The sequence below is a fragment of the Eutrema salsugineum genome, unplaced genomic scaffold (genome assembly GCF_000478725.1).
Source record: "Eutrema salsugineum unplaced genomic scaffold, Eutsalg1_0 scaffold_1, whole genome shotgun sequence".
Classification (NCBI taxonomy): Eukaryota; Viridiplantae; Streptophyta; class Magnoliopsida; order Brassicales; family Brassicaceae; genus Eutrema; species Eutrema salsugineum.
Genome location: NW_006256909.1, coordinates 3,212,946 through 3,234,307, shown reverse-complemented (window position 1 = coordinate 3,234,307; position 21,362 = coordinate 3,212,946). Strand labels below are relative to the sequence as shown.

General features: G+C 37.5%; 5 protein-coding genes across 6 annotated transcripts; 1 reads left to right on the top strand and 4 right to left on the bottom strand.

Moving 5' to 3' along the window:
• Positions 1–12: 12 nt before the first annotated feature.
• Positions 13–2,362, bottom strand: LOC18029950. The gene is made up of 3 exons (XM_006412409.2): positions 2,185–2,362; positions 864–1,361; positions 13–727 (listed from the first exon to the last, which is right to left on the bottom strand). The coding sequence occupies exons 1-3, from the start codon at positions 2,255–2,257 to the stop codon at positions 201–203; spliced, it is 1,098 nt and encodes a 365-aa protein (XP_006412472.2). The 5' UTR covers positions 2,258–2,362; the 3' UTR covers positions 13–200.
• A 4,289-nt stretch (positions 2,363–6,651) lies between these two features.
• On the bottom strand, positions 6,652–8,208 carry LOC18029949 (cytochrome b-c1 complex subunit 7-1). The gene is made up of 4 exons (XM_006412408.2): positions 7,975–8,208; positions 7,675–7,832; positions 7,296–7,343; positions 6,652–6,922 (listed from the first exon to the last, which is right to left on the bottom strand). The coding sequence occupies exons 1-4, from the start codon at positions 8,066–8,068 to the stop codon at positions 6,854–6,856; spliced, it is 369 nt and encodes a 122-aa protein (XP_006412471.1). The 5' UTR covers positions 8,069–8,208; the 3' UTR covers positions 6,652–6,853.
• Positions 8,209–9,083: 875 nt separating this feature from the next.
• On the top strand, positions 9,084–13,477 carry LOC18029948 (probable potassium channel AKT5). Its single transcript, XM_006412407.2, has 12 exons — positions 9,084–9,498; positions 9,887–10,252; positions 10,370–10,427; positions 10,516–10,833; positions 10,994–11,239; positions 11,323–11,421; positions 11,508–11,540; positions 11,630–11,815; positions 11,923–12,117; positions 12,218–12,293; positions 12,387–12,950; positions 13,052–13,477. Exons 1-12 carry the CDS (start codon positions 9,275–9,277, stop codon positions 13,312–13,314), a joined length of 2,628 nt encoding a protein of 875 aa, XP_006412470.1. The 5' UTR covers positions 9,084–9,274; the 3' UTR covers positions 13,315–13,477.
• Positions 13,478–13,785: 308 nt separating this feature from the next.
• Positions 13,786–17,672, bottom strand: LOC18029947 (probable boron transporter 7). Its single transcript, XM_006412406.2, has 14 exons — positions 17,537–17,672; positions 16,921–17,050; positions 16,750–16,832; positions 16,472–16,664; positions 16,244–16,382; positions 15,994–16,159; positions 15,738–15,904; positions 15,477–15,650; positions 15,292–15,387; positions 15,085–15,201; positions 14,675–15,000; positions 14,288–14,567; positions 14,040–14,192; positions 13,786–13,937 (listed from the first exon to the last, which is right to left on the bottom strand). Exons 2-14 carry the CDS (start codon positions 17,022–17,024, stop codon positions 13,908–13,910), a joined length of 2,028 nt encoding a protein of 675 aa, XP_006412469.1. The 5' UTR covers positions 17,025–17,050; positions 17,537–17,672; the 3' UTR covers positions 13,786–13,907.
• Positions 17,673–18,039: 367 nt separating this feature from the next.
• On the bottom strand, positions 18,040–21,186 carry LOC18029946 (serine hydroxymethyltransferase 3, chloroplastic). 2 transcript variants are annotated; one of them, XM_006412405.2, is made up of 12 exons: positions 21,061–21,186; positions 20,503–20,720; positions 20,192–20,387; positions 19,930–20,104; positions 19,729–19,846; positions 19,537–19,649; positions 19,303–19,425; positions 19,086–19,190; positions 18,909–18,995; positions 18,709–18,816; positions 18,520–18,592; positions 18,040–18,418 (listed from the first exon to the last, which is right to left on the bottom strand). In XM_006412405.2, the coding sequence occupies exons 2-12, from the start codon at positions 20,705–20,707 to the stop codon at positions 18,144–18,146; spliced, it is 1,578 nt and encodes a 525-aa protein (XP_006412468.1). In that variant the 5' UTR covers positions 20,708–20,720; positions 21,061–21,186; the 3' UTR covers positions 18,040–18,143. The 2 variants fall into 2 exon arrangements, with proteins under 2 accessions (XP_006412468.1, XP_024005522.1); XM_024149754.1 differs by having other exon boundaries at positions 20,503–20,714; positions 21,061–21,151.
• Between the last annotated feature and the right edge of the window lie 176 nt (positions 21,187–21,362).

Here is a 21,362-nt window from a genome sequence, read left to right as displayed (position 1 = left end):
CAACTTAAAAATTATAAACTTTATATATTCCGATTTCCGACCAAACAATTGCATACTGCTCCGCCGAACCCTCCTGCTCAACTAGAGTGACCAGATAATTAAAGTTTGAAAAGAAAAACATTAAAGGCCCGAGAAAAGCCCAATTTCTCACGATACGCGATTGGTCGTCGTCAGTTTCCCATGTAAAACTCGCCGCCAGCTCACGGCCTCCGAGCACTAAGAAGTTTAACGTCGTCGATAACCGGCCCACACAAGCTCGAGAAATCGTCCTCCCTCATCGCGTAAAACGTGCTGTAGAACATAACCCTAGTTCGAGCCGATACGGCGACGAATCTTAGTGACGCTCGCTTGAATCCTCCTTTCCCTTTCGATTCGTACGGCACCTTGATCGTGTCTTTTCCGGCGAAAGCTTCGACGATCATGGATCCAGCGCATGCGTTGCTTGCGTCTCCGACGGCAAAGGAGAGGACGTATGTTTTCCCCGGGATCGTGCGGACGACCTGTGCGACGGCGCTCTCTTTCCCGGCGACAAGTTCGACGGCGCGACGGCCTTGAGGGACGGAGAAATGATCGGAATCGATGTATTTGACGGCTTTAAGAGATTCGACCATCCATCCCGGTAACGGAGAATGGTCGTCGATGGAATTTGGTGGGATCAAAACTCCCGATGATGAGTTGGGTAAAACCCATGGGCCTTCCTCGAATCCTCCGTTCTTCAGAATGTTCTCTGCAACCAAACAAAATTAAAAATTATAAATTAAAAATGACCCCACGAGTCTTAGATATTTCCGTATTTGACCCATCAAGAATATTTTGTAATAAAACGACACCCAATATTGATGAAGTTGCAACACAAGACTCACTGTTGGTGGGACGAGGAGGATAAAGAGCTCTGATAGCAACACCATCAATAAGTGGGCCACAAGCAGGATCTTCCTCAACACCTGGATTATGTATCACAATCTCTGCGTAATCGTTATGTGCCTTAAACGCCCACGAATAAAGATCCCAACCTGAACTACTATACACTGTTTGGATCGGCATCACTCCGTGGCGAGGAGCTACAGAAACGTTTAGCTGCTCGTCTTGTGCGCATGTTCGAGCCGCACTGAACGTGATCGCATAGTAAGACCCTTTTTTAACGTTGATCTTCTGTTTGATCGATGCTTCGTTGCCTAGACGCACTGCGAAAGCGCCTTTAGGTACGACGAGGATCATGTCTCCTTGTTTGTGTCCTGAGGGAATGTACTCGACGAACCCTGAGAGTTCCCACTTTGGGATTGCTGTTTTGTTCATCACTTGTGTTCCTTTCATGTCCCAATGTTGTGGACCTAGTTCGAAGTCACCGTTTGGTAGTAGTCCTGTTTTTTATTTATATTTTTTTAGTAAGATCTGGAAAAAGTTAGATTTGAGATCTCATTAATATGCATAGCTAGATCATGTATATTTGGATATTTAGAATTTGATATTTGTAATTCTTTCTATATAACAATACATCAACTTAGATTATAATTTGTTACATATAAGGTTCGTTACGATTTCTGATAAGGGTACGTAGTAATAGTATACATATAAATGTAATAACTGAATGAAAATCAACATTTTCTCTGTACACAGTTTTGGAACTAGTAGACGTAATGGTGACAATGATTCTAGTTAAGTACATTTTCACTTTTGTTTAACATGGGAATGTCTAATGAATAATGGTTTTGCTATTTTAGATCTATGATCTATGTCTCTATGATGATTCTGAAAGATGAAATATTCAAATTACTATAATATAATAATAATATTAATAAAAATGTGATGATATTGTAAACCATTGACAAACACCATGTGCATTTACAGATCTGTCTCACTGTAACATCCATTATTCTCTCTTAAGTATATTTTTTTCTTATTTAATTTCACAAAGTTATTCTGTTTTGTTTTTTTTTTGTAGCAATTTATTCTGGTTTGTTGACTGGTTTAATAATCCTAGTCTATGATGATGATACACAAAGAAAGAAAATTAATATCTTGATTAAAAGATAGATTGCCGTATTTCTTTTATTTATCACGTAATACTAGACTTGGTTTTAATAGTTGACGACTGTTTTTTTTTTTTTTTTTTGGTTTGGCTAATTTATAGATAGGAAAATGCGAGATTTGTATGCAAAAGAAAATAATAAATTAAGCACGTACCATCTTTGAAGCAAAAGGCAACGTGGAAGATCGAGTAAAGTAGAAGAAGCATTACCACTCCCTTCTCTTTCATTTCTTTCTATTTTTCAATAACACAACTCCACAAAGTATTATGACCTTCGAGAAGTAAGATTACTTTGGAGAAGAGCGAGCGAGAGAAGGAAATGCTCAGTGAAGTGGAGGTGAACGAGGAGGAGAGAGCTCTTTATATTCAAAGTTGTAAAAGAAAAAACCCTTGCCTTCGGCTTAAATTCCGACTTTGCCACTAAAAACTGTTGTCGGAACAACATTGGTCCCTTTTTAAAATTTTCATCGTTCCTTGGAAATGGGTCACTTTGTCTTAGAAGGTTTGACTAAATAACACTGTCGAATTTACTTACTTTTTTGGGGTTTATAACGAAATTCTTGTCGTACAATCATCGCAAATGGCCAAGATTCCATGGCAAAGTGTTGCGAAGGGCATATTACTGTAATTTTAAAACCCCGATTCCATCAAAATTTCGAAACTTAAAAAAAAAAAGAAAAAAAAAAAAAATCGAAACTTAACTTCAGCCGCTAAATCTTAAGTAAAAAACTATTTTTTGAGCAAGATATCACAACTAGTGTTTAAAGATCTATGGACTAAAATGTTAAAAAAAAAGTTGTTATGGACTAACACATATATTTCTTTTCCAAGTTTTATCTTATTCATAATAACTATTGATGCTTTGAGTTACGATATCTTTCTTTTTGGCAGATAACCCAAAAATAGATTATTAACTGAACAATCATGAGCTATATATATAGGTTTAATTGCGATTTGGTAAAACGTAAATATGTGAGTAATGGTAATATAATTGCGGAGGTGAAAGAAGACAAAAAATGTGGGACAATGCGGTCTATCACATGCCTGTTTGACATTGGTTCTCGCATCGCCACAAGTTAAAGTTACTTATGTTCTGAATTATCCTATCACATACATATAACGAATAGTATAAATATATAGAAACATTAAACAAACCAAATCCAAAGGTGGAGTTGTATCAAAAGCTTGAACTGTGTGCCAAATCCACAGCAAGGCATATGGCTCAGGTTCTTTCACGGGTTTGATTGGTGACTCCCGATCGCTACGAAGCCTACGATTTCAGTTCAAATTTTTTTTAAAAAAAGTGACTAATTAAATGAAACAATTATAGGGCTCATTTCCGCGGATTAATAAAACGATTTAACAAGATGATTAACAATGTTTTTGATCAAATAATTCGGATGTAATTAGTACGAAACCAGAATATGAGAAAACCTGTTGACAAAAAAATATGAAAAAAAAACATCCACAAAAAGAGAAGAATTATAAAATGGATTTATCCTTCCCTCGAGTAGTCAATTGCAAATCTGATCCACGATATAAATACTGTAGAGTGATATGATATTAAACAAACTGAGAATAATCGAATTTTGTCTCTGCCGCGTCAGAAGTATAATGGATCACTGCAAATAAGGCCACCGACTCTCTAAGCGGTGCTTTTATTGCACAAATTATTGTACTAACAAAACATAATGCGTGCGTGCTTATAAATACATACACATGCATTGATAAGTTAGTTGTATAATATCTTAAATATCTGTAACATGCATTCGTTGCTAACATGTTTCTTAAGCATATCCATCTATAGACTTCGTATACATATCACAAATGTGTATATCTATTGAGCATTCAAATTGTGAGAGAGTATCACACAGTTCTTAATTTCAATCAATTCACACACACATATATATATATATATATGTGTGTTTGAAATGTGGACTCATTGTGTTTGAAATGTATGATATATAAGTGGACTTATCATCTTCAGTCAGTTGAAAACTTTGTGGCTGAGTTTTACTATCTTTGTATTTGTGGTTAAACTAAAATTATGATTTTATAAATCGGGATGTCAAAAAAAAAAAAAAATTCGGGGTCGCATATTTATTTAAGTTTGGCTTGATACTAGCGGAAAAAAATACTATAAAAAGAGAAATAGATAGACATGCATGCATGGGAAAGTGGACCAACTCTTACGAAATGAAAATATGACTATTGTCTCTCTTTTTTTTTGGTTTTAATGTTAAGACTATCGTCTTTCCTGGTTGCAAAACTAGTTAAAATATTTAACTTAGTAAAATTAGAAGTTCTAAAATTGGGACATGAGAACTCTACTACATTTTGGTGGCAACGGCAATAATATCATATACATCTTTGTTGTTTTAGATTATGTTTTATTTATATATACGCCTAAAACATCAAATTAATAATTATTATCTAATGGTTCAAAGTATATATCGATTATAATACCTATCTAGTTATAAAGCCACTGTTATAATTACGATGTCACATGACTGATCTGATCTTAGAATGAATGCACTTGTATATGTAACTCATTTTGTTATGCGATAAACAAAAATAAAAATCTTTTTTTTAAAGGATTTGCAAAAGAAAAAAGTACTTATAAAAGTAGAGTAGAGAGAATGCTGATAGAAAAAATGAAACGAGTTATAGTAAATTCAATTGTTTGAATGGAGCGAAATAACGGTGAATACATAAAAGAAACAGACAAGACAGCCGTCAAAAGGATTGACTTCTTAATTCAATTCTCTAATTCTATAAGAACATCTGATCGAAAACTGGACTATCCACGTGGAACAGTGGAAGACACTTTGACATGCCTGTCTCACGATGAGTCTTTTGACGAAGTCATTCGATGTTTCTTTTGACGCAAAAAAAATAACCTCTGTTTCATCGACTAGAGTGTTGTCTAATAGTCTTAATTTTTTAGGTTTAAAAGCAAATAAAAATTTATAAGACAAAATAAAAGCGCAAAATTTTTAAGTGAACAAACATTGCTAATTAAGAAATGTCATTAAGCAAACTTTAATATTTTTTAAGTTTTTCATTAAAGTTCACATGCAACCGACTTCAACGGTCCACACACACTCCACAGGTAAGTACAACGTAATCAATCATTTTTTTGTGTCTTAAAAGAGACATCCAAAGTTAAATAAAGAAACCAATGAAATAGTTTTCAAAATTAAAGAACCACATAAACCAATCTCTAAAACCAATATGTATATGTCTCTGTCAGTAATAAGTACCCACCTTGTGTACAAATACAACCTTAATTTTCACTCCAATGGACCATCCAAGATCTAATCGCATGCTCTCTGTCCACGACACATACTATCAACTTCTCAATGTTTTAAACAAACTTATCAATTTATTCATATTCACGCTAAATTCTATGTTGAAGCCAAAACTAATTTTGGGAGCTGCATAATGTGGAACTTTTTTTATCATCTTCGTGACCGTCAAATTAGCCTAGATTTTCAAACTAAAAAACTTCATCATGGAATAATGAAAAATGTGACGTGATAAAAATCTCACTGTTATCTCTCAACTCATCCAATGTTGTTGTTATTCTCCCTTCAATTAAAATCTATATGTATAGAAGCTGTGAAAGATAGCAAAAGAAAAGGAGGAGACAAGGGTAAAGAAGGGGACAGAGAGGGAGATGGGTAACTAAAGAAGAGATCTGGCCTGAATCTATTAAAGACCTGTGTCCCAGTCTACACACTCACATGCAAATGTTCTTTTGTGGATATATTGTAATGAAATGAATCCTCGCAAATAGTAGTAAACTAGTAATTATATATACATAACATGGTTCTCTATCATATGAATGTTTTATATCTTGTAAATTATATATATATAATCTGTTGTTTTGAAATCACATGTTTCATTTCCCAATTTCGATATGCTCAAAAGTGCAAACTCATGTCGTCATGTGGATATCCTTCACTTTTCTTTCACTCGCCGGATATTTTCTCTATTAATCAGATTTAGTTTGTATATGATTGTGTTTGAACTCAACGTTAGATTTTTATTTTCGAATATGTTCATCTCATAGCCAGAGACCGATCTTAGAACACACATGCAAGAACTTTACATATGTTTGCACTAGAAATATGCTGATGAAAATTGAACTGGTGGTTTTTCGAGTACACGGGTTGATATGCTTGAAATCATTAATCTAATTAATAATTAGACTAAAGGGACCAAAAGCTTTTTCCAATTAAGTTTCTCAACGCTACCTTTTCCCTATTCGGTTTTGTTTAACGAACCAAACTACATTCCATTTTACACTGATTCTATATATTATTCCAAAAACCCAACACAAACTAAAATGTAGTATTATCATATTTCTTAAATTTGGATACCAAGAACTGGCTTTATCGGTGCCTAATTAAACCACAACTCTCCCATTAATTTCTCACATGAAAATGTCAATGCAAGAACATTGCCGGTCCCAATAGCCAAATTCGTGCATCTAGCTTCAACTATGGAGTCATGGCATGTCAATAAATAAAACTTAAAAGCCTCTGAGAAACCTATCATATAAATAGCAGTATAGCACATCGAAGCAAACCAAGGAAATAAAAAACATCGAGACAGACTTGAGTTGCATCGTCGATTTTATTTAAGCCAGGAAGCGCAAAATGTAAATAGCAACATACCCATTTAGGGAAACTATCACAAGACTTATCAATGTAAATAGCTCTGTTCAGAAAGTGATTACCAAAATACCAATGTAATCCATTTGGCGAGAATATTTATGAAGAAAAGCAGCGTTGATCACAAGAAATGGAAAAAGGATGCTTAAGGGATCGTGCGCTGGTAGAGTGGCAGAGCTCCCAAGGCCTCTCGTTCCTTTCTTTCCCTCTCAACCTGCAAAGCATAGCATAAACACAGTGATGATAATGATGATCCATCTTTAAACTCAGTCACTATTAAAACATTGCAAATAGTGTTCTCCCTGATGTAACACTCTAGAATAGGAAACCAGAAAATCTGGACAATATTTTGCTACAACCAATGAAGGAAAATTTATGCATCTCAAAGTTTCAATCATTTTATAAGGCAGTATGGTTATAACGAGAATGCGAACGCAAGAAATGATCAGCAGACAGGACAAAACAAGGAAACTATACTACAAGGAGGAAAAAGAAATGCTATTGAAAAACTAAAGTGCGTTTGATTATTATTCCTACTTCCTTATGCAGATAAGTATTTAGAGATAATTTCATCAAAAGTAACTTACAAGAGCCAGCATCTCCTGAAGATAGCCACGGAATGGGGTCTGTTTTTCCTGTATATGAAATTACGACCTCAAATAAGAAGTTGCACAATGCAAAAAAGAATGCTTAACAGAGTAATATACACCTAAGCTCCACTAACACAAGAACACCCATGACTAATATTAATTTCGGATTTTCAAAATTTAATATTTATTTCAATCTCCAACAAAATTTCTGAATCTAAAATTCATTGCGGGACTTGTAGCCTTCAATGATAATATAACATTCAATACATAGTTTTGCTCAAATTCCTCGGTCACCTAACATTCGCATATCGCTTCTAAGAAAATCAATTTTCAGCGGGAAGCAAACAACTAAATACAAGTGGAATATGACGAGTACCTGAAGATCCTTGGGGAGGTACTCGTGCTTCATGGAGAGGTCCATGGCACGCTTGAGACGCTGGTTACGAGCGTCAACGACCTCCCTGGGCAATCTGTTCATGGCCTCTTTTATGTCCATACTGTAATATTGATCGTAAAGATCATCGTACCTGAGACCTGAACAGTTCGATCCAACCAAAAATGTCAAACCCAGACACACGGAGCAGAATCAGAATCAGTCAAAAAAAAGATTCGCTCATAGAGCTCTATTGACAACAAATCCAGATTCAGAAATTAGGGTTTTCGAGAGAGATCTGACCGTATCTTCGAAGGCGAGTCGATATGGCTTTCATATGCATACGAGCGAGGAAGTTCTTCTTTGGATCGATGAACGTTTCCAGAAGCTTCGACATTTTCTCTGAGTCTCTCTAACCGATTGCGCAACAGCTTTCTCTTGTGCCAATGAAAGCAAAGCTGCTCCTTCGTTTAGATGTTCAACATCTGGGAGAGAAATTAAGTGGACAAATTTACAACGGTAAACGACGCCGTGTTTGCTTTTTTGGGCCTTTGTGGCCCAGCTAATATGCTCATTTTTCGACTTCGTATTATTGGGTCCTGTCACGTATATATGTATTCGTTCATTCCCAAATGAGTTAAAAAGGATAGAAAAAACTTTGAAAATGGATAAATGCTTTTAAGTTGAATTAAGATTTATACCCTATTTTTTCTTGGATAGAATTAAGACTTATATATCTTTGGGAAAATAATCATGTTTTTTTTTGTAGCAGAATAGTACCAACTTATCATACAATTATGTATACAAATCTTATCATACAATGAAACAACAAGATAAAGATTGATAAATAATTATTTTCGAAACTACCACAAAATCTAAGAATTTAATAAAAACAACAAGTTTTAGATTCAGAAAAGTTTTCGAAAATTGAGGATTGAAACCTAAATGATTTAAAACATAACTCTTCCTGAACTTTTGTCTTATATAATCCCTTGTTAGACCTACATTTTGTGATATTTTTCATTTCAAAGTTATTATATTTTTTTTGAACCGTAAAGTTATTGTATTTTTAGGGTACTTCTTAATTTTTCAGATTGTAAAATTCTTTTTACTTTATGACTAAGAAAGAAGTAAATGATTTTGACACTTACAATTAATAAGGTAGGTAGATTACAATTACTCCATGCGTTCAATGGCTCGTAACTCCTCGTCAAACTAATCTAGATTTTTTCTCTTTTCTCAAAACGTATCTACTTTTATATGGTAAGAAATGTAAGACATAATGGAAATTCTTCTTTTTATTACGCACAAAAACAGGGGAAATTATTCCTTTTTTTTTTTATTAATTATGTAGCAGAGCGATGATGAATAAATAAGGAGCGAGGGAAGGCAGTTAGGGAGGGGCAAAAAGGGTAAAGAAAAAACACAGAGAAACACAGAAGGTCACACCAAGTTTAGAGCAACGGCATCGGAAGGAGACCAACGCATGTGTGCGCTTCTTCTTCTCTCGACAACGGAGCGTGAACGTATTTTCAGCTAAAAATCTTTTCGAGGGTCTGTTTCAAATCGCCGAGAGAGAAAGAGTGTAGGATCGAATCGGAATATGGATAAGAAGAAGAAGGTGTGGTTTTGGCCGGAGAAACACGACGGTGGAGCAATCAAGGAGGCGGAGGATGTGGCGGCGGAGCATGTATCGATAGAAGGGACAATGAGTCACTATAGCTTTAGCAAAGGCCTTCTTCCTCCGCTCGGTGTCAATTCTCGCTCTACCGGCCGCCACGTCAAGCTCCGCTGCTTCATCGTCTCTCCCTTTGATCCTCGCTACAGGTACGACGATGACTATATCTGGTTATCTGCTAGCTGATTCTTTGTTTTTCTTGAAATCTTATATATAAAACATTGCTGAGCCTGGTTTTAGATTTTACATCAATCTTGCATTGATATTTTTGTTCTCTCTGCATGCTTTGCTTCTCTTTTCCCCTCTTCTGATAATTTCTGGAGAGAATTTTCTGCCCTAATTTTTACTCCATTGTAGCTAATACTTTCCAAATCTGTGAAACTATTTCACAATTTCGATGAATTGCTCGCGTTAAAGGGACATGCAATAAGTCCTTGATGATCTCTTAGTTTTAATTTTCGCTCTGTTTCCTCTATGTCATTGTGTCTATGATAGTATCAGTGATGATGAGCTGCATAATGTTGAGATTTTTTTCAGAGCGTGGGATTGGTTTCTAGTGTTGTTGGTGCTCTACACAGCGTGGGCTTCGCCTTTTGAGTTTGGTTTCTTGCAAACGCCAAGAGCACCTCTCAGTGTTCTAGATAACGTTGTCAACGGATTCTTTGCTGTCGATATCGTTCTCACATTCTTTGTTGCCTTCTTGGACAAGGCAACTTATCTCCTAGTCGATGATCCCAAGAGAATTGCTTGGAGATATACCTCGACCTGGCTGATTTTTGATGTGGTATCTACAGTTCCTTACGAACTTTTTGCCAGCTTACTGCATAAGACTATTCAAGGATATGGGATTTTCAGTATGCTGCGTCTTTGGCGTCTGCGCAGGGTCAGTAATTGTTTTGCCAGGTGAGATATATTGGAATGTGTATCAATGTATATATCCATTATAATATGTATACAAAATCTCTATGATACTGATGAGACTGATCATCTAGCTCTTCTTTTCCTTATTGTAATAATCAGGTTGGAGAAAGATCGGAAATACAACTACTTTTGGGTTCGATGCACGAAGCTTCTCCTCGTTAGTAACTTAATCTGTACTCAGATCTTACATTAAATAGATATATATTGTTTGCTTTAGTTTTAAGACGTTGATGGTTGTAATGTAGGTTGCTCTCTTCGTGATTCATTGTGGCGCCTGCTTCTGCTACTCTATTGCTGCACACTACCCAGACCCTTCACAGACGTTTATGGCACTTGCGGAGCCAAACTGGACTAAGGTTTCTTTGCTTATCCGGTATGTTACAGCAATGTATTGGTCCATAACCACCTTCTCAACAACGGGTTATGGTGATATACATGGTAATAATGCGGGAGAGAGGGCCTTCATTCTCTGCTACATGGTCTTTAATCTTGGCTTGTTAGCTTATATCATTGGTAATATGACCAACTTGGTGGTTCATGTGACCAGTCGCACCGTAAACTTTGTAAGTTCTGTTTATGGTTTGATTAATTGCTCATTTCTCCTTTCATATGTACAATTCAGACACATTATTCCAAGAACTCACAAAACATTTAACGCATTTTTCTTATCTTCATGCTAGATTTAATCAATAAAATCTATCTTGTTCAATTTCACTATTTCAGAGAGATACCATCCAAGCTGCCTCGGCGTTTGCTCAGAGGAACAATCTTCCAGTGCGCTTGCAAGAACAGATGGTAGCTCATTTGTCTTTGAGGTACAGAACCGATTCTGAAGGCCTACGGCAGCAAGAAATTATCGATTCCCTCCCCAAAGCTATTCGTTCCAGCATATCACATTATCTGTTCTACGAAGTTGTTGACAAGATTTACTTGTTCCATGGAATATCTAATGATCTCCTGTTTCAGCTGGTATGTTTTTCCATAACTACAGTTGTCTACTTAAACAGCTTCCTTTGATGAAACACACGTTTTAACCATATGATATTATGTAGGTCTCTGAGATGAAGGCCGAGTATTTTCCTCCCAAAGAAGATGTGCTTTTGAGGAATGAAGCACCAACAGACTTTTATATAATGGTGACCGGAGCTGTTGTAAGTTTTCTTGGCTTATATCAGATGAACAATTCTACTTCTCCATGTACATTTTATAGTTAGATGACATTTCAACTATTTCACAGGAGATCATTGCATCTGTGAATGGAGTGGATCAGGTAATAGCTGCATTGTTATTTTCCTTGTAATATTGTTTTAAGATGTGATTTGTGTCAGTTTCAAGATGTGATATGTGTATGCATTGCAGGTAGTTGGTGAAGCACAGACAGGTCATGTTTTTGGTGAAGTTGGGGTGCTATGTTACAGGCCACAGTTGTTCACAGTTCGTACCAAGCGATTGAGTCAATTGCTCCGTCTAAACCGTACGTCATTCTTAAACCTTGTTCAGGCAAATGTTGGTGATGGGGCAATCATTATGAATAATCTTCTTCAGGTTTGTCCGAAAGCTATTTCCTTATAAACGCATAGTGACTTACACAAATTTCTGTAGCGGGTTTACTATTTTTGGCTCATATGAGAAATGTTTTGGTCTAAATGCAGCATCTGAAAGACTCCGAGGATCCAGTGATGAAAGGCATTTTGGCTGATACAGAACATATGTTGGCTCAAGGGAAGATGGATTTACCTCTCAGCCTATGTTTTGCAGCAGCAAGAGGAGACGATTTACTTCTGCATCAGTTACTTAAACGAGGCTCAAACCCTAATGAAACCGATAAGAACGGCCGAACCGCACTGGTCAGCCTCCGGAATCCTCTGTATAAACAAACCATCATATCCCTCTTCATTTCAAAATTTGTTCAAGATGCTTACTCTCAATCTGTATTATATATTTCAGCATATAGCAGCATCAAAAGGAAGCCAATATTGTGTTGTATTACTTCTGGAGCACGGAGCAGATCCTAACATTAGAGGTATAGTCTCACAAAGCTTTCATGAGTCCATTATTTTAGCGCATATAGATATAATGCGTTACTGGTCTAGTAATTGCTAAACTCCTTTTGCAGATTCAGAAGGTAATGTACCTTTATGGGAGGCAATCATTGGGAGACATGAAGAAATAGCGAAACTCTTATCAGACAACGGAGCAACGCTAAGCTTCGACACAGTTGGCTATTTCTCTTGCCTAGCTGTTGAACAAAACAGCTTAGATGCACTCAAAGACATTGTAAAATTCGGCGGAGATATCTCACTCCCAGATAGCAACGGAACCACAGCTTTGCACAGAGCAGTATCAGAAGGAAACATGGAGATTGTGGAGTTCTTGTTAGAGCAAGGAGCTGATATGGACATGCCAGATGTTTACGGTTGGACGGCTCGTGGTCTTGCTGAGCATCAAGGACATGTAGACATTAAAGCTTTGTTTGATAGTCAGAGACCAGTGGAGAAGAAACCGAAATCTGTTTCTGGTACCCCAGATATTAAACCATTGATGAAGCATAGTAGCGAGCCTGTAATGACTCACCACCGTTCAAGGGAAGCCATGCCTTTCGTTCGAGCTGTCTCTCAGAGAAAGAAGCTCAGTAATTTCAAGAACTCGCTGTTTGGTATCATGTCGGCTGCAAACACTGGTAAAAAGCCTCTTGCTCCCTCCCATTGGAACGAAAACTACTCTATTATCATTATTATGATCATTAAACAGTAAGAGATACTTTTTCTCTTAATTCCTCAGGTGATGAAGGAGGAGCACCTCCAAGAAGCACTAGAAGTCAAGGAGTTGGTGAGGTTTATCCGGCGAGAGTGACAATCAGTGGTGAGGCTTCCTCCTCTGGTAAATTGGTAAAGCTACCAGATTCTCTGGAAGAGTTAATTGAAATTGGTGAGAAGAAGCTGGGATTCGTAGCCACAAAGATCCTGACGAGAGAAGGTGCCCAAATTGACGACATTAGGCTTATAAGAGACGGTGATTTTCTCCTTCTACTAAAGGTTTCTTGAAGAACACGCATGAAATTGCTTTTAGATGTCCTACTTTCCAAGGGATTTATACGTTTGTTCATTGTAATCGATCTGTTGATCAGAAAAAGATCGTGAACATGCAACTTTCTTGCACAAGTAGACATTACTTATACCACAAGCAAACTAAACGCTAAATCTCTCAATCAATGACTCATTATAGCAGTGAAATATAAAATCTCTATTAAATCTCTTTCTTTTGTTAAATCTCTTTCTTCGCAACTAGAGTGTCAATCATCCTTCTTTTATTTTCTAAAAAACAAAAAGAAGTAAACAAAACTTCCTCTTTTTAGCCCTAAAGGCAGAAATGAGAGAATTGTCCTGTGATCTGTACTCTTTTTTTTTTTTTGGTTGTGTGGTAAATAATTGTCGAGAGCAAAATATAACAAAAGTGAGGAAACCAAAAAACGTTTCATAGAAGAAACAATCAGGAAGTTTTGTAAATGAATCCTCTCTTTTCCCCATCTTTTTCTGCTTAAATTTCTTCTATTGCCTCTAATCATCTTCTTGCTTTTTAACCTGCGGTGTTTTCTTGAAGCAACATCTTCAAAAGATTTGTTTTCTATAAACAAGACTTAAGAATGTCCACTGTTTTCCGGGTATACCTGAGAGTATTTTTTAAAATCAAACAAGATGTGAAGGGTGAAACCCAAGTAAGATTTATAAAAAGTGTTTCTAAGAATGGGTTCGAGTTATTATAAAATTACCATTTGGGATCTGTCTTCCTTGACACTTACGGTTCTATGCTTGAGTTCACCTCTGCTAGTAGTAATCTCATCCAGTATCTCTGCATCGTAAAACTCGTCTTCACTGATCTCAACAGAACTCATAGGAATATCATGCGCCTCTCTTAGTTCCCCCTGCTCCCAAAATAGACAAATTAAGAAACCACATTAGACATTTTTTGTTCCCATGGATTTGACCGAAGAAGAATCGAATCGAAAAATGTGATTACATTGAAACCGAAGCTCGAGTTTCGCTGTGGTGCACCAACCATCTCTTCATACTCTGAAGAATCTAAAACTTGGAGATGAGATGGATCAAATATCTTCGGGAGGATGTATTGTCTTATAGCAATGAGGATGAAGAATGGCAATGGGAACAAAATTCCTCCTACAGGTATCCATGTCACTCCATAACATATCAGAAAATACAGAAGCTGAAAGAGGGTGAAAATAACGATCGACTTGTATGGCACGATCTCCATAAATGATGCATGTAAACCTTCAAGAACTCTGTTCAAGCAGAGAAAAAAAAAAGGCAAATATCAGAACATTTTATAAAATATTTAGTAGAGGTAAATTTCATGTATAAGAAGAGGTAAATTTAAAAGTGTCAGTACTTGAATCGACGACCAGGAGTGATGAATAGCAGAAGAAGTCTCTCCCAGAATTGATTCCCGGGGAGACTATCAACAGCCATGTAAGTAAAGTAACCCCATAAAACTGAAGTTGGTATCATTCTGAGAACTGGTACTGCTAATATCAACAATCCAACAAGGATTGATTGCAAGAGATTGCTCACTCTTTGCTCGTTTACTCTAACGGGCAAATGGTCTTCGATATGTACTTCTGGATCGAATTTATTTCCCTTTGTGTCTCCTCCTCCATCGTCTGCTTTCATCACTGCTTCTTTCAAGTTTTCTAGCTCTTTCACCACTGAAGTAGCCTGAACCATTTTTTAGATTTTATGTTAGGTGAGAAAATAAGTTCTTGATAGAGATGAAATAATGAAACGGCTATGTTTATATGCCTTGGGTGATGTTTCCATTTCTATAAACACATCTTGCATCCTCCCGTAGATCTCTGAGTTGCTTGCTTTTGCCTTCATGCATTCTTTTGCTTTTTGCACCATTTTCTTTCGCATTTGCTGCAATTGATTCTCAAACATTTCAGATTTCAAACCAAGTGAAAAGGAATAAACATATAAGAAATCAACGGGTATGTTCTGTTTTCTAACCTGCCTCTTAAGAACTGCAAGACTCTTTGTGTGCATAGGGGATTGTGGAATGACTCCATTTGAAGGAGGAAGTCCAAGTAATCCACAGATTAATGTCTACAAACAAATTAGAGACGAGTTAGCAGCAACTAATTAAATAATCAAGAAAGAATGTAAGAAGCTGTAAGGCATCATAATAATCGTACCATGATTCCTAAAATAAAGATGTCATAGTGATAAGCCGGTGGATTTTTCAGATTAAACTCCTTCTGCTGAGCCATTTGTGCAGATACACAGTGATCAAAGAAGTATAAGCCTGCTATCATGATTGCTGGTATAAATGCAGCAAGTATGTAAAGAGGCGGGACCTTTCCCATATCCTGCAAATTTGTACAAAACCAATGATTTTCCCAGTCAGTTATCGATTCTTTCACTATTCTAGTGTCAGATTCACTTGGTAGTAGTACCTTAACTACTGTCCAGTGATATAAGGACTCGGATTCCCAAGGAAGCGGTAATTCCAACCTCCTTGGAACTCCTTCAGGAAGATCTCTGGGGACTGTGAATGAGAATGCGCTCCACAACACAAGCATAAGAAGAGTTCCATAATCCCCGATAAAACCTCGCATCCACCCTGCAAAAACGATTCTAATCATTGTTCGAAAACTGTAATGATTCTGTCCGGTTTTTCTATTTTTATAGACAATACAAAATTTCACATACTAAAGCCATATCTCCATGATCGTGCCCTCCTGCTTTTCAGAGCAGTGTAGAGAAGACCGAATGAGAAGATGACTGCAAGAAGCCCATTGGTATACCGCCACTGAAACTGATACATCTCCAATCTTGGATCTTCTGATTTTGGCACAAGAAACTCGCCGATAAGTCCCTGCATTAGGAAACAAACACATCTTAAGTTTTAAAAAGCGACTTTTGTATGACTTTCACCATGGAATTAGTCACCCATCAGAACCTTAACAGCCTCTTGGATAAAAAGAATGGTTATCAGCATTCCAAAGAGCTCTCCTGCAATTCTGGTAAACCTAGAAATGATGTTGCATGCGTTTAACATTGCGAGGATGATAAGCAAGACTGCTGTCCAGGCACAGACCCTGTTAAAACAACGAGTTCCCATGTAAATGAAAGAGCTAGCAATCAGGCAGAAAACAGAAAAAGGAAAGAAATTTGCTTGTTCACATACCATCCTGCCCAAGCTAAGTAGAGTTTCTGACCCAATTCAGGCCTGCCTTTACTGAAGCTGTGAAGATATGTGTACATTATAATTGTGGGCTCTGCAACCCCTACTATCAACAGAGGTTGTCCACCGAAAATTGAATGGATAATTCCACAGATAGCTGTGGAAGCTAATGATTCCGCTATGCCAAGACTTCGATCTGAAAGTAAGAGAGTGATCAACCTTGTGACAAATTCTCTGGAAGCAACAAAACTTAATTATATACTTTCCGGTAGGTAACACACCTGTCTCTCTGCTTAGCTGCTCGCCGAATGCAATCACAGGTAATGCAGAAGCAATGAAAATATACAGAGTTGGAGCCAGTATCCTGATATTGATTGATCGTTAGTTTAAAAAAACCAGAGAAGTTTGCATGTGGAGGAGAGAAGAAGCTCATCAGATAAGCATGAACATACCTAACACCAGAATGGAACGCAGCAAGCCAGTCTTGTTTGTAGCACTTTCTTCTTCCTCTGAAATCGTTAATAACTCCCGCAAACGGGGTTTTCACTCCCTCCATGGCTGACCTTCAGGACTCAGCAATGCCTGAGGATCGATGAACAAAACCAATATTAACACATCGTTTTCTTTTCCTTCAATTTTGCTAGATAAATATAGCCTGTGGATGATTCAAATGAAGAGAATGGAGGAGAGGTGTATCGATTGATGATTAATGGAGCGCTGTAAAACTCCAAGCCAAACTTTCTCTAAATAAAAGCTTCGCTACCTTCAGTTTCCAATCAACCAAACAAATTTATCGCGTCTCACGATGAGAACGCAAATCCCAAAACATAGAGAATATGATTCCTTCTTCAATTGCAAAACGCATGGCAATGCCTAAGAGAATCGTTCATCACTCGCACTTTTGCCCTAAAATCTTCGCTGTTTCCTCGTCAAACAAACGAACGGAAATCGAACTTTTCCCCAAATCTGATAGGGATACATAAATGTATCTGCAGTAATTATACGTACACACACAAACACGCATATGTATAGATAAACCGCTTAAGAAGGAAGAAAATATAATCGGACCTGGAGGCGAAGAAGAAAGCGAAAGGCGGTCCTGGCCGCCGTGATAGGCACGCCGGAGGAAAAATCCACCAACGTGAGAGATCTGATTCCGGTTGGGAAGGAGAGGAAGGAAGATAAACTCTGTTTTCGGATCTCTCTCTTTCTATTTTGAGAGAGAGAGAGAGAGTGCCTGAGGCAGAGGAGAGAATATTTGAAAAGGGCAAAAAAAACGCATGGGATAGAGAGAGAGAGGGAAATAAAAGATTGGGTGAGATAAATTCGCCACATCCCGCGAAATAGCTGCTCTTGACTTTAAAATAAAATTTCAAATAGTTTTTTTTCCTTCGCACCAATATTATTAGTCAAATTTTTGTTTTATGATAATGTCATTAGTTAAAGTAAAATCTTCTCTGTATAGTCTGGAGTTTTTTAATTACGAGAATATTGAGAAGAATTAAACGGAAAGCTCTAGTCAACTTTTTTTTTTTCTTCTTTTCAATATCACTATTATGGATTTGCTAAAGATTCAAAAACAGCGTTGAAACTTGGGACACAAGCCAGCAACAAAGCTCATAATAAAAATAAAAGGTACAACAACACGACTTATATGTGTTTTTTTATATAAAAATTAAACGCCTGGAATGGGAAAACGAGAAGTGAAGGATTCGACTCTATCCTTAAGATTCTCCACTCTCCCTTTCAGTGGGAAATCAGGAGAAGTCACAAACTTGGTGAATTCTTGAAGCTTTGTTCCCGTCACCAACTTCTTGGCTTCAATCGTTATCTCCACACCTTCCTTGATGAAATCAGCAACCGCCTCAAAGTCTTTCTCTGAGAGCCCTCTTGTCGTCATCGCAGGCGATCCTATCCTTATTCCTCCTGGAACCAACGCACTCTTATCACCTGTTTTCACACATTTCACAAACACCAACTTTTTTCAAATTGACTAACAACATCTTTTCAAATAGGAAAAACAAAACCGAGAATAAGGGAATGAGGCTCACCAGGGACAGAGTTCTTGTTGAGGGTAATCGATGCCATGTCTAAGATTTTCTCAACCCGAGCACCATCCATGCCCTAACCATAGCACAAATATTTGATTGATACCGCATCATGATAAGTGATTCTCTAGTTTGAGAAAAGAGTTCATTGCTTGGGGCCAGTAATAATAGAGTTTATAAGAAAGAACTTACCAATGGTCTTAGATCGACGAGAACCAGGTGATTGTCGCTGCCACCCGAAACCAGCTTAAACCCGAGTTCAACCAGTCGGTTAGCTAGAGCCCTACAGTTAGACACAACCTAAACAAGCAACAAAAGATTGTGACAAGTTCAATTTACAGAATTTATCAGGTGCACAAGAACTTGATGGCCAGGTATATAAGGGTGAGTACTCTTTTCTGGTAAGCCTTGAATTCCGGCGACTGTGCATGTTTCAAGCAGACTGCTAATCCTCCAATTGTGTGGTTATGAGGGCCACCCTAGAAACATACAGCACAACACAAATTATAATGACGTCGAAAGCAACATTATCAAAAAAGAGAGCTCGAATGGATGGTGATTATCTCAACCTGCAAACCAGGGAAGACAGCATTGTTAACGGCAGATTCAAGTTCAACCCCATTAACTGGATCCTTCCTGAAGAAGATCATGCCACCTCTCGGACCTCTCAAAGACTGAAATAGCAAAGTATAATAAACTATCAGATTTTGGGTCAATCAGAGAACTCTTTTTTTTTGTCTCTAAATCCGGATGGAATTTGTGTTTCAGATTCCACGACATACATACCTTGTGAGTGGTTGTTGTAACAATATCACAATACTCAAAAGGATCGGCTACCACAGAAGCAGCCACAAGCCCACTGATATGAGCCATATCCATCATCAGAAAAGCACCAACTGAGTCTGCAATCTTCAAAAATTCAAACAAGCTGTGAGATAAATGATATATCAGATGCTACCGAAAGCCAAAACTAGACCAAAAAACCATAAAGCAAACATTCAAGCATCAGGTTGGTTTTACCTTCCTCATGCGAGGATAGTCAAAATCTCGGCTGTACGCACTAGCTCCTGCAATTAAAAGCTTTGGTCGGAAAAGTGCAGCAGTTTTCTCGAGCATATCATAGTCCATAATCCCTGCTCATATATTCAGATATCAGGAAATAGCCTCATACAAAAAATAGTGGCAGAGACCATATCACAAGAAATGCACCACCTGTTGATTCATCAAGTCGATAAGGCATGGACTCAAAGTATATTGAAGTTCCAGATACACGCCTTTTGGGAGTCATGAACCCATGTGACAGATGACCACCATGAGGTAAATCCAAACCCTAAATACTCAATACAAGCCACGAATATTCAATATCTCAGACACAAAAGAAACGATGAGGTGAAGAGAGCAAAAGATCTTAACCATGATTCGATCATGAGGGCTAAGTATGGCGGTGTACACAGCAAAGTTTGCAGGTGAACCAGATAAGGGCTGAACATTAACCCCCCATTTCGTAGAATCTAAGCGGAAGGCTGCTAAAGCTCGCTTCTGGCAAAGTGTCTCCAACTGGTCGATGTACTCATTGCCACCATAATACCTGTGAGACATGGAGCAGAGACTGACTATAAAATCTAGCAGATGATTAACAAAAAGAACAAAAGACCATTCTAACATACTTCATTACCTTTTACCAGGCAGTCCTTCGGAATACTTGTTGGTAAGGCATGATCCAACAGCCTCCATAACTGCTCGGGACGTGAAATTCTCGGATGCAATGAGCTCCAAGCTCCTGAATTGTCTATCTTTCTCTTTTGTGACAATCTTTTGGACTTCTGGATCAACTTCATTAAGACCATAGTCCTCAAAAAGGATTTCTTTGCCTATAAATATCAGTCACAGTTAAACGGAAAAAAACAAAAATCAAAACAACGCATAGAATAGATAGATAATCGTTTCCATCATATATTATCATAAATGAAAACAAAGCTCTCTTACTGCTCATCTCGGCATTAAGTGCCGACATTGAAGCCGCTCTCAAGCTTCTTTCAGCAAAAGAAGAACGGCAAGGTCTTGGAAAATTGAACTTGAGTTGCTGAGAAAATTTGGTCACCGGAGACATAATTGGGGCAAAGACAGGTCCTTGAACCCGTCCAGGTTGCTGAAGAGACCCCATTGAAGTACCTCCACAACAAGCTTGCATTTTTTTCCTACTCCTACACTTAAAAAAATAAAATCAAATGTTGTCGGAACACAACATACAGACATGCCAGTGACTGTACCAACAAGTGGTTAAGGAAAATTATAAAGAGAAAAAGCTAAACTAGATTGATGATTTCTAATCAATACGAAGAACAGAGCAGTAAAATCCCAAAACCATTTCCCAAGACAGAGAAGCAATGGCACATATTATCAGCTCCCAAACAAAAAAATATCCCAAATGACCCAATATTAGACACAGTAGAGGAAATTCGAATTCTAATACGGATTTTGAAAGAAAGTTAACTAAAACCCAGAAAAGAAAAAGCTATGGAAATGAAAACGGGCAATACTCACCGGTACAGAAGAAAACGTTTTGAGCTTGCGAGACGAGGTCGCTAAAAAGATGGAAATGGGAGTGAGAAACGGAGTCGGGAAACGAGAAGGGAGACAAAGGTGGAGAGATACGGTGTAGAAGAAGATGAAACGACGTATATGTTTAGGGTTTTACGCAAACACAACAAAAAGCTCCAGGAACGGGACAGCCACTGAAAAACAATACCAAAAACGATGTCGTCTACTTCGATGACTGGTTTAGGTCCTTTAGGATAAACCGGTTCACCTTACTACCAATTTGTATAGGTTGATGTATTGCATTG

Excerpts from the sequence above, each read along its gene's own strand:
- LOC18029950 (XM_006412409.2), bottom strand. The coding sequence starts at position 2,257 with ATGAAAGAGAAGGGAGTGGTAATGCTTCTTCTACTTTACTCGATCTTC. Across the intron at positions 1,362-2,184 it reads TGCCTTTTGCTTCAAAGATG|GACTACTACCAAACGGTGAC; the intron begins GTACGTGCTTAA and ends AATAAAAAACAG. Across the intron at positions 728-863 it reads TCCTCCTCGTCCCACCAACA|AGAACATTCTGAAGAACGGA; the intron begins GTGAGTCTTGTG and ends GTTTGGTTGCAG.
- LOC18029948 (XM_006412407.2), top strand. The coding sequence starts at position 9,275 with ATGGATAAGAAGAAGAAGGTGTGGTTTTGGCCGGAGAAACACGACGGT. Across the intron at positions 10,428-10,515 it reads GATGCACGAAGCTTCTCCTC|GTTGCTCTCTTCGTGATTCA; the intron begins GTTAGTAACTTA and ends GTTGTAATGTAG. Across the intron at positions 12,951-13,051 it reads CATGTCGGCTGCAAACACTG|GTGATGAAGGAGGAGCACCT; the intron begins GTAAAAAGCCTC and ends TTAATTCCTCAG.
- LOC18029947 (XM_006412406.2), bottom strand. The coding sequence starts at position 17,024 with ATGGAGGGAGTGAAAACCCCGTTTGCGGGAGTTATTAACGATTTCAGA. Across the intron at positions 15,388-15,476 it reads TCTTTATTTTAGGAATCATG|ACATTAATCTGTGGATTACT; the intron begins GTACGATTATTA and ends ATTTGTTTGTAG. Across the intron at positions 15,001-15,084 it reads AAATGGAAACATCACCCAAG|GCTACTTCAGTGGTGAAAGA; the intron begins GCATATAAACAT and ends AAAATGGTTCAG.
- LOC18029946 (XM_006412405.2), bottom strand. The coding sequence starts at position 20,707 with ATGCAAGCTTGTTGTGGAGGTACTTCAATGGGGTCTCTTCAGCAACCT. Across the intron at positions 20,388-20,502 it reads ACTTAATGCCGAGATGAGCA|GCAAAGAAATCCTTTTTGAG; the intron begins GTAAGAGAGCTT and ends TGATATTTATAG. Across the intron at positions 19,650-19,728 it reads TCGACTTGATGAATCAACAG|GGATTATGGACTATGATATG; the intron begins GTGGTGCATTTC and ends ATATATGAGCAG.
- LOC18029949 (XM_006412408.2), bottom strand. The coding sequence starts at position 8,068 with ATGTCGAAGCTTCTGGAAACGTTCATCGATCCAAAGAAGAACTTCCTC. Across the intron at positions 7,344-7,674 it reads ACCTCCCCAAGGATCTTCAG|GAAAAACAGACCCCATTCCG; the intron begins GTACTCGTCATA and ends TTTCATATACAG. Across the intron at positions 6,923-7,295 it reads TTCAGGAGATGCTGGCTCTT|GTTGAGAGGGAAAGAAAGGA; the intron begins GTAAGTTACTTT and ends TATGCTTTGCAG.